Here is a 15,160-nt window from a genome sequence, read left to right as displayed (position 1 = left end):
TTCCTACGTGCATCGTCACCTCGTCCTCAGCCAATCTTCGCTTAATCTGTAGTCCCTATTTTGAGTTGCAAATATTAGCAACAGAACCAGTATCAAATACCTAGGTACTACTGCGAGCATTAGTAAGGTACACATCAATAACATGTATATCACATATACCTTTGTTCACCTTGCCATCCTTCTTATCCGCCAAATACTTGGGGCAGTTCCGCTTCCAGTGACCAGTTCCTTTGCAGTAGAAGCACTCAGTCTCAGGCTTAGGTCCAGACTTGAGCTTCTTCACTTGAGCAGCAACTTGCTTGCCATTCTTCCTGAAGTTCCCCTTCTTCCCTTTACCCATTTTCTTGAAACAGGTGGTCTTGTTGACCATCAACACTTGATGCTCCTTCTTGATTTCTACCTCCGCAGCTTTTAGCATTGCGAAGAGCTCGGGAATTGTCTTATCCATCCCTTGCATATTATAGTTCATCACGAAGCTCTTGTAGCTTGGTGGCAGTGATTGAAGAACTCTGTCGATGACACTATCATCAGGAAGATTAACTCCCAGCTAAGTCAAGTGTTTGTGGTACCCGGACATTCTGAGTATATGTTCACTGACAGAACTATTCTCCTCTATTTTGCAGCTGTAGAATTTATTGGAGACTTCATATCTCTCAATCCGGGCATTTGCTTGAAATATTAACTTCAACTCCTGGAACATCTCATATGCTCCATGACGTTCAAAACGCCATTGAAGTCCCGGTTCTAAGCCGTAAAGCATGGCACACTGAACTATCGAGTAGTCATCAGCTTTGCTTTGCCGGACATCGTCATCAGCAGCATCTGCAGCAGGCCTGGCACCTAGCGGTGCTTCTGGGACGTAATTCTTCTGTGCAGCAATGAGGATAATCCTCAAGTTACGGACCCAGGTCGTGTAGTTGCTACCATCATCTTTCAACTTAGCTTTCTCTGGGAACGCATTAAAATTCAAAGGAACAGTAGCACGGGCCATTGATCTACAACAACATAAATATGCAAAATACTATCAGGTACTAATTTCATGATAAATTAAAGTTTAATTAATCATAATACTTAAGAACTCCCACTTAGATAGACATCCCTCTAATCATCTAAGTGATCACGTGATCCAAATCAACTAAATCATGTCCGATCATCACGTGAGATGGAGTAGTTTTCAATGGTGAACATCACTATGTTGATCATATCTACTATATGATTCACGCTCGACCTTTCAGTCTCAGTGTTCTGAGGCCATATCTGCATATGCTAGGCTCGTCAAGTTTAACCCGAGTATTCTGCGTGTGCAAAATTGGCTTGCACCCGTTGTATGTGAACTTAGAGCTTATCACACCCGATCATCACGTGGTGTCTCGGCACGACGAACTTTCGCAATGGTGCATACTCAGGGAGAACACTTGTACCTTGAAATTTAGTGAGAGATCATCTTATAATGCTACCGCCGAACTAAGCAAAATAAGATGCATAAAGGATAAACATCACATGCAATCAATATAAGTGATATGATATGGCCATCATCATCTTGTGCCTTTGATCTCCATCCCCAAAGCACCGTCATGATCACCATCGTCACCGGTGCGACACCTTGATCTCCATCGTAGCATCATTGTCATCTCGCCAACTATTGCTTCTACGACTATCGTTGCCGCTTAGTGATAAAGTAAAAACAATTACAGGGCGATTGCATTGCATACAATAAAGCGACAACCATATGGCTCGTGCCAGTTGCTGATAACTCTGTTACAAAACATGATCATCTCATACAATAAAGTTTAGCATCATGTCTTGACCATATCACATCACAACATACCCTGCAAAAACAAGTTAGACGTCCTCTACTTTGTTGTTGCGAGTTTTACGTGGCTGCTACGGGCTGAGCAAGAACCGTTCTTACCTACGCATCAAAACCACAACAATTTTTCGTCGAGTGTGCTGTTTTAACCTTCAACAAGGACCGGGCGTAGTCGCACTTGATTCAACTAAAGTTGGAGAAACTGACACCCGCCAGCACCTGTGTGCAAAGCACGTCGGTAGAACCAGTCTCGCGTAAGCGGACGCGTAATGTTGGTCCGGGCCGCTTCATCCAACAATACCGCCGAATCAAAGTATGACATGCTGGTAAGCAGTATGACTATTATCGCCCACAACTCTTTGTGTCCTACTCATGCATATAACATCTATGCATAGACCTGGCTCGGATGCCACTGTTGGGGAACGCAGTAATTTAAAAAAAAATTCCTACGCACACGCAAGATCCATCTAGGTGATGCATAGCAACGAGAGGGGAGAGTGTTGTCCACGTACCCTCGTAGACCGAAAGCAGAAGCATTATGACAACGCGGTTGATGTAGTCGTACGTCTTCACGATCCGACCGTTCCTAGTACCGAAAGTACGGCACCTCCGCGATCTGCACACATTCAGCTCGGTGACGTCCCACGAACTCTAGATCCAGCTGAGGACGAGGGAGAGTTTCGTCAGCACGACGGCATGATGACGGTGATGATGAAGTTACCGACGCAGGGCTTCGCCTAAGCAGTACAACGATATGACCGAGGTGGAAATCTATGGACGGGGCACCACACACAGCTAAACAATCAACTTGTGTGTCTATGGGGTGCCCCTCCCCCGTATATAAAGGAGTGGAGGAGGGGAGGGCCGGCCCTCTCATGGCGCGCCCAAGGAGGGAGTCCTACTCCCGGTGGGAGTAGGATTCCCCCTTTCCCTAGTTGGAGTAGGAGAAGAAGGAAGAGAGAGAGGGAGAGAAGGAAAGGGGGGCCGGCCCCCCTCCCAATTCAGATTGGGCTTGGGGGCGCGCCCCCACCTTGGGCGCCTCCTCCTCTCTCCCACTAAGGCCCATTAAGGCCCAATGACTCCCCGGGGGGTTCCGGCAACCCCCCCGGTACTCCGGTAAATGCACGAACTCATCCGGAACCATTCCGATGTCCAAACATAGCCTTCCAATATATCTTTATGTCTCGACCATTTCGAGACTCCTCGTCATGTCCGTGATCACATCCAGGACTCCGAACAACCTTCGGTATATCAAAACACATAAACTCATAATACCGATCGTCATCGAACGTTAAGCGTGCGGACCCTATGGGTTCGAGAACTATGTAGACATGACCGAGACTCGTCTCTGGTCAATAACCAATAGCAGAACCTGGATGCTCATATTGGTTCCTACATATTCTACGAAGATCTTTATCGGTCAAACCTCATAACAATATATATTGTTCCCTTTGTCATCGGTATGTTACTTGCCCGAGATTCGATCGTCGGTATCTCAATACCTAGTTCAATCTCGTTACCGGCAAGTCTCTTTACTCGTTCCTTAATGCATCATCCCAGAACTAACTCATTAGTCACATTGCTTGCAAGGCTTATAGTGATGTGCATTACCGAGAGGGCCCAGAGATACCTCTCCGACAATCGGAGTGACACATCCTAATCTCGATCTATGCCAACTCAACAAACACCACCGGAGACACCTGTAGAGCATCTTTATAACTACCCAGTTACGTTGTGACGTTTGATAGCACACAAAGTGTTCCTCCAGTATTCGGGAGTTGCATAATCTCATAGTCATAGGAACATGTATAAGTCATGAAGAAAGCAATAGCAACTAACTAATGATCATCGTGCTAAGCTAACGGATGGGTCAAGTCAGTCACATCATTCTCTAATGATGTGATCCCGTTAATCAAATGACAACTCATGTCTATGGCTAGGAAACTTAACCATCTTTGATTGAACGAGCTAGTCAAGTAGAGGCATACTAGTGACACTCTGTTTGTCTATGTATTCACACATGTACTAAGTTTCCGGTTAATACAATTCTAGCATGAATAATAAACATTTATCATGATATAAGGAAATATAAATAACAACTTTATTATTGCCTCTAGGGCATATTTCCTTCACGGCCTGCGCCGGCGTTCCAGCAAACGCAGGAGGAACAACGGTACAACATGTTCCTTCTGGAGCAGCACCGGCTGGCGGAGGGCCAGATCTACCGCGAGCGCGCGAGCGAGGAGGCCGTGGCGAACCCCAACTTCGTGGTGGAGCAACGTGCCATCTACAATGCCGTTTGCGCTCAAGCCGCCGCTCGCCAGGAAGCGGCCGCCGCGGAGGCGCAGCTGCAGGCGGTTGCGGAGGAGAACAACGCCAGATGCGCTTCCTACTCGCCGCCGACGATTCATCAGCCGGCCCGATGGGACCAAGACAGAGCTGGCGCCACCATTTCCATCGTGTACCTCACGTCCACCGGCGACGGACAGGTCGCAAACTCCTCCGAGGATGACTAGGCCATGGGAGGCGGCGGTGCCTTGTGTCTCATGTGGGTTGGTCCGTCTCCCGTGTTCTACTCTTCCTCGCCGAAGACCGCACCTTCACTTCACGGGTCTTATCGCCGATGCTTGTGGAGACGGCTGATGGAGGACGACACGGGCTTGGACGCTGGCCGCCGCGGCGTAGTATAGGTTTAGGGGCGGGTCTTTTATTTGTTCTAAATGTTCGAAATATAACCAAATCCGTTATGTTTGTATAAAATCCGTCATGTTTATACAAAATCCGGTCGTGTTTGCATGAATTTCATCCGATTTGTTGATAAAAATTGAAATGAGGTAAATACACCAGTGGTGTTTGAACTTGCCATGGATGTGCACTTTAGTGCCTGAACTTGCAAAATACATTGAAGTGGTTCCATAACTTGGCATGGACGTGCATATACGGTTCAAATGGTGTTTGTATACGTCCGTGAAGCTAAGGAGGCGGGCCAGCATGCCATGGGGCCCGCTGTCAGTGACAAGGGTGTGTGGCCTGTTTTTTTGGAAAAAACCCCTGAAATTATTTTCTTACCATAAGGCCCTCAGGGAGAAATCGATAAATTATAAAATAAAAACTAGAGTATAATTATAAGATAAAAAATAAAACTGGTGTGCTGGATCGAACAAGCGACGTACCAGTCAGAGTGCATGCGGCTAGCCACTCGACAACTTTAATGATTCATAACCTTTATAAACATTTGGCCGAACAAAATAAATAAAGAGAATTTAATAATCCAGCAAAAACACCATCGGATCTGTGACCCAAATATCGGACCAAAGCTTATAGGCACGGATGCCACTCCAACCATTGAGTTGTCATGTATCAAAAGTACAAGTACTCTTTATGACTGTATAACAAACATAATTTAAAAATAATGAAAAAAATCTTCATGTCACTTTAAAAATAATTCACGTGTTATTTTAAAACATATTCATAAAATTGAAAATATTTATGAATGACTAAAATGTTTATATGATTCAAGTATTATTCATGTGAGGATCCATAGTCTAATGGCGCACTGGGCTTGTATTTTTTTTTAGAAAACACACAAACTTATATACTCACTCCGTCCCAAAATAGGTGTTTGAAGCTTAGCACAACTTTGTACTAGAGTTAGTATAAAGTTGAGACACTTATTTTGGGACGGAGGGAGTACTATATAAACTTATTAAAACAACACAGGTTTTTTTTAAAGCATGAACACGTTGATATACTACAGAAATAGTTTGTTAAAAATGTGAAATTTTAAAATTATATGAGAATTTGTTTAAATATATGGACATTTATAAAATTACTTTTATTTTTTATTAAAATGTGAACATTTTTTCAAATTATAAATTATATTCTTAATTTTTAATTTTATTATGTGTATTTCTGTTAAATTATTGCATAGGTATTTTATGAAATGATATGAACTTTTTAACGTAATTTGTTTGAAATATATGTATATTTTTTGTAACATGATAATAATTTAAGTATTTTTTAGAAAAATGAAATGAAAAAGAACAAACCCGCTGAAAACTGAGCCACACTGTGGTCCATTTTAGCCATACGGGCTCGTTATGTTATAAACCTAAATTTATCGTTTTACCATTCGATGTCGCCAGTTGGAGTGGAATGTGCGGCCATATAGCCCCTGGTTGCAGGTTCAAACCAATGACAGTGTATTGTTGAAATATTTTTTAATTTATGTTGTTCAGCTTTATGTTTATAAAGTGTATGAATCCATTCTTGACACTAAATTTGAATGGGTCGATTGGCTAACCATGCACACCTACGCGTGTGGTTCAAACCCCGGACCAGTTTTAATTATTAAGAGATTAATAGATTTTTTTAATTTATCAATTTCTCTTTGAGGGCCTTTTGTAAGAAAAAAGTATTCTAGAGGGTTTTCTGCAAAAAACCAGGCCACATGCCTTGTCTCTTACATCCTGGCGTGCCTCGTCAGCGTCATGGACGTATAAAAACAAGATTTGAACCGTATATGCATGTCCATGCCAAGTTGTGGAACCAGTTCAATGTATTTTGCAAGTTCAGGCACTAAAGTGCACATTCGTGACAAGTTCAAGCACCAGTGTTGTATTTACCTCAATTGAAATGCATGTGGTTAGTGTTGGATGTCTATCTCTGACAGCTGAAGGAACTGTTCCACACGAGTACAGACATATCAAAGCATACATACTCCAGAAGCTTCTCCCATGTACTACGCCATTATCCAGCGAGTCGCTCCTTCTCTCTGCGCCTCTCGAACCATCGCTCTGACGTCGACGCCGCAAACCCGTCCTGATTTATTGGCCCCATCGTTCCAGTTCCTTCGCCATTTTTCCCAGCTCGCCGACGCCGAGACCGCAGCACCAATTCCCAACCGTGCGATCCTCAACTGCAGTCCCAGCGGACCCCATCCGAGCTAGCTCTCACGTTCCAATCAATGGCGGACCTCTTCTTCGGGGGAAGCCCTTTCCGGCGGCTACTCTACGCCCGCCCCTTCGCCTCCGCCACGGCCGCCATGGACTGGGTGGAGACCCCGACCTCCCATGTCCTCCGCATCAACGTCCCGGGCCTGGGCAAGGACGACGTCAAGGTCCAGGTGGAGGACGGCAACGTACTCAGCGTCAGGGGCGCGGCCAAGGAGAAGGGAAAGGAGGGGAACGAGGAGGAGGCGGTGTGGCACGTGGCGGAGCGCGGGAAGCCGGAGTTCGCGCGGGAGGTGGCGCTGCCGGAGCACGTCAGGGTGGAGCAGATCAGGGCCAGCGTCGACAACGGCGTGCTCACCGTCGTCGTGCCCAAGGAGCCCGCTCCGGCCCGCCCCCGGACCAGGCCCATCGCGGTCTCCAGCAAGCTCTGACGCCGGACTCTGTTTATTTGCTCAAAAAATAGAAATCTGGTATGTTTATGGGGTTGGTGATGTGTCAACGTAAATCGACCGTGAAAGTTGTACTGTGATGTGATAAATATGCCAAGCAGCTGTGAATAATAAACTAGTAGCCGTGAATGATTTTACTGTAAAATACAAATACAAATCGTGATGATGCTGTGCTGAGGACGTATGACAAGCTGAGGAATTTGGTTAATACTTAGTGATGAGTATGACAAAAGAATTGATCTTGGGGCAATGCAGAAATTTGAAAGACCATTTTGAGCTTGCTTATTCTGACAAATTTGTTAAGGTGTACTTACTACACTGAAATATAACTTGCTTGACAAATCGGCCTACATACGAATTTTCTCTGACCTCACTGGAAAGTGAGACCCGTGGCGCGGAGCTTGTCGGCGACGATATCGTCCATGCGGCGCGCCATCTCCGGCGTCATGTGGTTCACCCAGTCGCCGGCCACGCCCTTCCGGAAGAGGGCCTTGCGAGGGAACTTGAGGCCGTCCATGTAGCCCGTCCTGTTCACCTCCATGCTCCTCAGGCTCTCGAGGCTGCAGAGCTCGACGATGCCGCGGACGACGCCGGCCTCCTCCTCCGCCTCCGAGAACGGCAGCCCGACGAACCGCGCGAGCTTTCTCACGTTCTCGGCGGGGTCGCGCAGCAGCTCCTCGTACCTCAAGAAGAGCGCGTTCTCCGGCCACGACTCGCTGGCGCGCCGGTACCCGAGGATGTGGTCCCAGAACGGCCCGTACGTGTTGGCGCCGCTGCAGATGGACTCGAAGGTGTCGATGAACGGTAGCTCCGGGTGCATGCTCCGGCGGAACTGCCACAGCGACACGGCCGTGTCCTTGGGCTCCCTGCAGATGTACACGACCCTGCAGCCGCCGGCGCGCGGCAGCATCTCGTGCGGCATGTGCGTGTACATGAGACGCGGGGACGGGAGCGCGTCGAGCCTGGCCTCCCGGCCGCCTCCGGCGAAGAGGGCGTCTAGAAAAGGCACGCACTGGTGCGGGCTGAGGCGGAGGAGTGGGTGGTCGGCGCCGGCGGGCGGGTAAGAGCGGCGCGCCATCGTGGCGAACGACAGGGCGTTGAGCCACGTGGTGCCGCACTTGGGCAGGCTGGCGATGATGACGTCGTCGGGGCGGGGTACGAAGCGGCGCTGCAGGCCGATGGCCGCCGGGACGAAGGTCTCCGGCAGCCAGAAGCCCTGGTAGCAGCGGAGCTTGTTCTGGGTGCCGGCCAACAGCTTGCTCGGTAGCGCCGATACCAGGACATCGCCGTGGTCTTCCGAAGATGTCTCCGCCGCTATGGCGGCGACCAGGTTGACGTTGTCGAGGACAACATCCTTGAACGGGATAGGGCCTGCCGGAGCACTGGCTGCGTTAGTCGCCATGGATTGAAGTTGGAGTTGTTGGACTGCCATGTGATTGATAAGGAAGGTCTGCATTACCGCAGCGGTGCCATGCTATATCATCACTGGTGACCCGAGCAGTATATTTGGAGCGTGGATCACGCGTCATTAAAAAAGTGGAAATGTACGGGCCTGTTCGGCAACGCTCCAGCTCCCAGCTTCATGAACTCCACGCATGAAGCTGAGCCGAACGCTCTAGCTCCAGGAAGCTGGAATAGAGAAGCTGGCGGCCCGTCTCAGTGTAAAAAGGAAGGAGTTTGGGAAGCTGGTCCTTTCCAGATCCGTGAAAACAGGGAAGTTGGAGTTGAGGCAAATTACATAGGATTGCCACCGCCAAGTGACATTCAGCATACCGTTTCGATTTTCTATCGCTAACTCTCTCTAGCGCGCGTTGGCTATTGGCTTTGGGCCCCAACCCGGGCTGCCAATCCATCTAAAGTTGGGCTTATTGCTAATCAAATGGCCTGTCAGACCCGTGCCTAACCACGGAAACCGGAAGTTGGGTGCCGAACGCTTTCCATAGCGCCAGCTGAAGTGAGAAGCCATACGAGAAGTTAAATCTAGGAAGTTTTGGAGAAGCTGGGCACTTGCAGAACACGCCCGTCTTTCGCTACCGATTTCTTTGCTTTTTGATGATTATCTTTTTTATAAGATATAAGAGAAGGACCCTCTTAGCTGACGCATCGAACCAAGGAATAGTAAAAGGATGATGGAAAGCGAAAGTAAGAGAAGACCAAATGCCACGCCGAATTTGTTTTTTTCATCCCCGAAACACTGTTGCTCCATTTCGCATGAAATTTTTCAAGCATGCTTGTGACACTAACACGAACTTGTCATGCCCAATATGCAGTCTTATTCTCATGAGTCTGGGGAGACCCGTCAAGAATAGAAGCGCATATCAAGTCACTTCATAAAGAATAGTGCAATGCACATAATGATCATGATGAAATGCAACATGACAAGAGGCACAATGCAACAAACAAAGATGAGCATGGCATGCAACAGATAAAGAGACAATGCAAAACAAAGATGAATAAGCCATATAATAAACCCACATGGAAATACTCATGACCAAGGTTGGAAAGGTTACAAAATGGAAAGGATTACACTCGAGGTATTACACGAACATCTACAAAAAAATCAGAATTTTTTGATTTTTTTTTAATTTACTATTCATCTGGGATTCAAAGCGCCTCCCAGATTCAAAGCGCTGCCGGGATGCAGCACTTGTTCGAGGTAGGTTAGTAAAATGATGATTAAAAACGCTACCGAGATGCCTTTGGTAACGGTGTGTGCGTTACAAAGGGGATATCCTATCACACACCCCTGCTTGTTGACTCGGGTGAGGCGGTTCACCGAGGCAACAAGGATGTCTTCTCTTTCGAACTTTTGTGGTTTGAGAGGGATGACTTCCTTGCTTTGATAGCCATGGAATGGGCCTCAAAGCAGAGGAGAGATTCGAACATTGACATATGGCAATTTGAATTAGACATCTGAGATAGTTTTTGAGGGGATGGGTTAAAAATGAAAGTGGTATCTACAAGCAGCAAAAGAAAGGTTACTTAATTTCATTAATGATCTTGATTTAAAGGTTGAGACTAATTTGCTTGATATAAGTGAACGAGGAGCTAAATGTGAGGCTGAGGTTAGTTTGGCGAAGATTCTTAGAGAAGAGGAGATCAAATAGGCACTTAGAGCTAAAGTGCGTCAGGTGGTTCAAGGAGATAATAATACTCAATTTTTCCATATGATTGTGAATGGGAAATATAGAAAAAGGAAGATTATCCAACTTGAACAGGACGAGGGTACAATAGTAGGGCATGAGAACGTAAAGTTGTACATTTCCAACTTTTATAAAAAGCTGTTTGGGGCACCAGTAGTGAATTTTGTTTCACGCAACGAGGATATGGTTGAGGATGTACCGCAGCTAGGAGAGGATGAGAACGAGTTACTCACTACTCCTTTCACGGAAAAGGAGGTTTTCGAGGCGATTTCGCAGATGAATAATAATAAGCCACCTGGCCCGGATGACTTTTTAGTAGAATTTTATAAGAGATGTTGGGATATAATTAAGCTGGTCTGATGCCAATGTTCCATGATCTGTTTAAGTCCCACATGGCGAGCAAAAAACTTTAGATTTTCTATATCGTAAACACGAACTCCCAACATTCGCTAGGAGGGGTGGCATTTCAAACAGTTTTGATGGTAGTTGTAGTTGTGAGGTGATGGCAACTCTTCAGAACAACATGACGGTTTCTTTAGAAGAAGGCATTTTTCATTTAAAACTGTCATCGTTTAATCTCGTGAAGCAACTAAAACAGTCAGGCAAAAACATTCACTCGTCACCCCCCTCCTAACTGACGTTCGCTAGAAAACATTATCGATAAATGAAGCCATCAACCAGAAAAAAGTATATATATATATATATATATATATATATATATATATATATGTATCTGTTTTGCTGGAACTTAGCTAGTAGCTGGGAAATAAATTGGTCTCATTCACTTCACTGACCGTCGGATCTAAAGGCCGGATATTCATGTTGGCTGTTTTTTCCTTACACGCGAGAGCTGAGCAATGGCCTGGGGTGCAACACGTTATTTCGTCTGGCGGCCCTCATTGTCAACACTGATGTTCGTCGTGGCATGCATCAACACACTAGCAACTATCACTCATGTTTTTTCTATCAGCTTTTTATGTTTTTTATATGGATGCTTATGTTGTACAGTGGCGCTTTACGGGTTTCTATGGTCATATGTCTTGGAGTGATCGTCATATATCTTTGAATGATATCCGTAATTTGCATAATAAAGGCCCATCCTTGGATGGTTTTAGGGGATTTTATAATTGTATACTATTCGGAAGAAGAGGGTGACAATATGAAATCTAATGCTATGATGAAATAGTTTCATGATTGTCTTACATAGTGCGGTTTGGATGAATATGTGTTCCATTGGTGATCTCATTACTTGCAAAAGAGGGGATATCAGGGAAAGACTTGAAAGGGCTATCTGTAATGCGGAATGGGCAAATAAATTTCCTTGGGCTGCGGTTATCAATTAGTAACATGTACGCTCGGAGCACCACCCTTTGATTCTGGATATGGATTATTTTTACGGTAATGTATTTAGTCGTCCGAAGGGCCATGTAAAACGAATTGAAGCAAGATTGCTCAAAGAAGAGACAGTTGAGGAAATCGTGAAGTCAGCTTGGGAAAAGGCCAAGATTGCAAGTATTGATCCATCTCTCGTGGCTCAGACTCGAGCGGTGCATGCGAATATGCATACAACATACTCGGGGTCATGATACTCTGAAGGGTCCAAAATGGAGAATCAACAAATTAAAAAAGGAATTAGAGAGACGGTGGTGTGGTCCTCTAAATACACAGTCCCGATCTCAACAAAAGGAAGCTGTAGTGCTTATTGAAAATCTTTTGGATCAAGAAGCAATTTTCTAGATACAGAGAGGTCGAGCAAATTGGTTGATGCATGGGGATCGTAATACCTCTTTCTTCCTTAATGCGACTACAACTAGGGAAAAGAGAAATAATATTAAGAAACTCCATGATGATTTTGGGGTTCGGCAACAAGGAACGGAACTGAAGGATCACACCACAGACTATTTTTGAAATCTTGTCACTTCTAAAGTTTTGCAACCGGGTCAGGAGATTTTATCTCTGGTACATAGAAGGGTGCCAGCTAAGATGAATAATGCACTCCTTGCCCCTTACATCGTTGAAGATGTTTGTAAGGCTCATTTTGATATTGGTGATTTAAATACTCCGGGGCCGGATGGACTACATGCTATTTCTTATAAAAGATTTTGATACATGTTAGGGGACGATCTGGTCGAGGAGGTTTTGTAAGAGGTTAACATGTGTACTATTCCAACGAGATGGACTAACACTACTATTATGATGACCCCGAAGGTTAATTCTACGAAAAAGGTCACCTAATTTAGGCCGGTTAGCTTGTGTAATGTGGTGTATAAAAGTACTGCAGAAATGGTGGCTTCTCGTTTGAAGTTTTTTCTCCCAGAAATTGTGAGTCTGAATTAGAGTGCTTTCGTGTCAGGAAAATGATTACAGAGAATGTTTTAGTGGCTTATGAGTGCTTTCATACAATTGAAAATAAGATAGAAGGTAAAGAGGGTCTATGTGCCATCAAGTTTGATATGCATAAACCTTATGACCAGGTTGAGTGGTCCTTCCTGAAGGAGATTATGCTGAAACTAGGCTTCCGAGAAAAAACTGGGTAAATTTTATTATGCAATGTGTATCCACTGTTGAATACCGAGTTCGATTTAATCTGGAAAAAAGTAAGAGTTTCAAGCCTTCGAGGGGGTTAAGGCAGGGAGACCCCCCATCTCCTTATCTTTTGTGTTATATGTACGGAGGGTCTGATTGGATAACACGTGAGGAGGAGCACGTGAAAACATTGTTGAGCCTCCTTGTATTTGCAATCTACTAAGCTCACTCCCTTTAACTTACTTGCAAGTTTTACTTCCGTGCTTTACCCTTTATTAGATTTACATGTCTGGGGTGTTTTAGGAAATATCTAGATAAGCTTAAAATTGCCAAGAACTAAAATTGGGAAAACCATCTAGGTTGTGATATAATTAGTTTTAGTAGTCTGTTCACCCCCTCTAGACTCAGTTCGATCTTACACAACACCAAGTGAGGCCTTGACTTTTGTGGTAGCAAGACATGGTGGAATACATGGTCATGTGCTTTCTGGGCGCTTTGTGGGCGACTGAAAGTGCATAAACCCCGACCCACGTGTGGTTTTCATAATTAATAGCAATCCTATGGACTAATGATTTAACAGATATGGGTTCCATAGGTAATCCATGCAGAACATTGGACGGGTTCAAGGATGAAAGCCATCAAGATAAACATATGCATTGAGATTTGGTATGATTGGCACTTGCATGGACTAACAGTTGCATTGAGTTATATACGAAAGAATGTTCCATATGTGATTCATAAGTATATGGGTTGGATTTGGGAAGAATGACATTAAAATGAGGGTATGCATCAAGATTATTTAGTTATAGAGATGAATATGTTATGGTCAAGAATATGCAGAAAATTGACTAAGATAAATCAAGATTGATTCTAGTGAGTAAGTCAAATATGACCAAGATAGAGTTCGTTGGAGGAAACAAAAAGTTTTTGTGTGTGGGCTTATGAGTTGAGCCATGAAGGATCAAGCTCTTGAGAGAGTGATTAAAGAAAATAATTCTAGACATGTCTTGAAGATAATTAAGGTCATGATGAGCTCATGAATTGGGCCAAGGTTGATAAAGTCTTGAAGTGAGTAAATTTAAATGAAAAAATTCACTATGGCTCTCAAGATATTGTGGTGGAGTATTTAGAAGAGCAAGTGATGACCAATATGATTCTCATGGAGAAACTCAATATTGTCATGAGAGAATTGATCCTTTAGTGATCAAGTCTTGAAGCAATGAAGTAAAGCAAAGAGTTGGTTCTGGCTTTAAAAAAACTAAGGTAGAACATAAAGTGAACTTAAAGGTTGACTAAGATGAAGCCCGGTGATTGGACTATAGATTGTCCACAAATAATAGTAAATGATGTACGACGTGGATCAAATGATCTAGTGGTATGTTAAGAAATTGTGAATTGCACTTCATGAACTCACCCATACTGTGTGTTTTCTATGCCTATGTGGGTTAGGAGAAGTTGATGACTTACATCAAAATAATTTTTTAAAATAGGCCATGTGAGGATGACTTCAGTGGGGATGGGCATCAATGTCCAAAAATGCAAGTTCAAGACGAGCATGACGATGGATTATATGCTACTTGATTGGCCCAGAAATTAATCCAAAATTTGAGTGGTTAGAAATATGGGTGGTACGAATGCGGATGGAACCTTTAGGTGAGCCCTAGGAGCCCCAACGAGGCCCACTGAGCCAGCCTTCATCTATGTTTCACAAAGTACCTAATGACGATACAGTAAACATATGTGGATTACAGTGATAGGGGTGATCACCTCAGGTTATCACATGGTCATGGGACACAAGCTTGACCCACGTTCAGGCCCTCACATGGCGAGAAATGACTCTGTTGATGATTATAGTTAACAACTACTACAACACGTGCCCAATGGCAACGTCTGGTCAGTTCGATGTCTAGTCGCCGGAGTTGAAGGTGGACGAATCTAGACGGGACATGTAAACGATCTACTAATCGACTATCTCTACACTTCTCTAGCTTACGGATTGACGAAGTCCCGTATTCCTCCTAGAGAATGTCCTTATGTAGCGGCCTTGGCCGGTGGCCACCATCCTCCACGTCGACAACCGACTCATACCGGAAGGGGGTTAATGCGCACATGTCGTCCTAATAGGCGCCCCATTTAAAGTGGAGACACACCAATTCATCATATGTCGTTCTCGTTTGTTTACTAGCACGAACAAATACGCCCGTCTAAATGCGTGGTTGCTGCAGATGCTCAAGTTCGCACACTTTTTCAAAAGAAACTTGCATGTGCATTTGATAGATT

The 15,160-nt window shown here is 44.8% G+C and overlaps 2 protein-coding genes across 2 annotated transcripts; one reads left to right on the top strand and one right to left on the bottom strand.

The window, feature by feature from the left end:
• The first annotated feature begins 6,574 nt into the window (after window positions 1–6,574).
• LOC109739422 (16.0 kDa heat shock protein, peroxisomal) lies at window positions 6,575–7,348 on the top strand. Its single transcript, XM_020298507.4, has one exon. It carries the CDS (start codon window positions 6,777–6,779, stop codon window positions 7,191–7,193), a length of 417 nt encoding a protein of 138 aa, XP_020154096.1. The 5' UTR covers window positions 6,575–6,776; the 3' UTR covers window positions 7,194–7,348.
• A 113-nt stretch (window positions 7,349–7,461) lies between these two features.
• Window positions 7,462–8,685, bottom strand: LOC109739421 (flavonol sulfotransferase-like). Its single transcript, XM_020298506.4, has one exon. The coding sequence runs from the start codon at window positions 8,665–8,667 to the stop codon at window positions 7,582–7,584; it is 1,086 nt and encodes a 361-aa protein (XP_020154095.1). The 5' UTR covers window positions 8,668–8,685; the 3' UTR covers window positions 7,462–7,581.
• Between the last annotated feature and the right edge of the window lie 6,475 nt (window positions 8,686–15,160).

Source organism: Aegilops tauschii, chromosome 7, assembly GCF_002575655.3.
Source record: "Aegilops tauschii subsp. strangulata cultivar AL8/78 chromosome 7, Aet v6.0, whole genome shotgun sequence".
Taxonomy (NCBI): Eukaryota; Viridiplantae; Streptophyta; class Magnoliopsida; order Poales; family Poaceae; genus Aegilops; species Aegilops tauschii.
Note: the sequence above shows the minus strand (reverse complement) of the source record. Positions and strands in the feature narration are given on the sequence as shown.

Coding starts and splice junctions, on each gene's coding strand:
- LOC109739422 (XM_020298507.4), top strand. CDS start 6,777: ATGGCGGACCTCTTCTTCGGGGGAAGCCCTTTCCGGCGGCTACTCTAC.
- LOC109739421 (XM_020298506.4), bottom strand. CDS start 8,667: ATGCAGACCTTCCTTATCAATCACATGGCAGTCCAACAACTCCAACTT.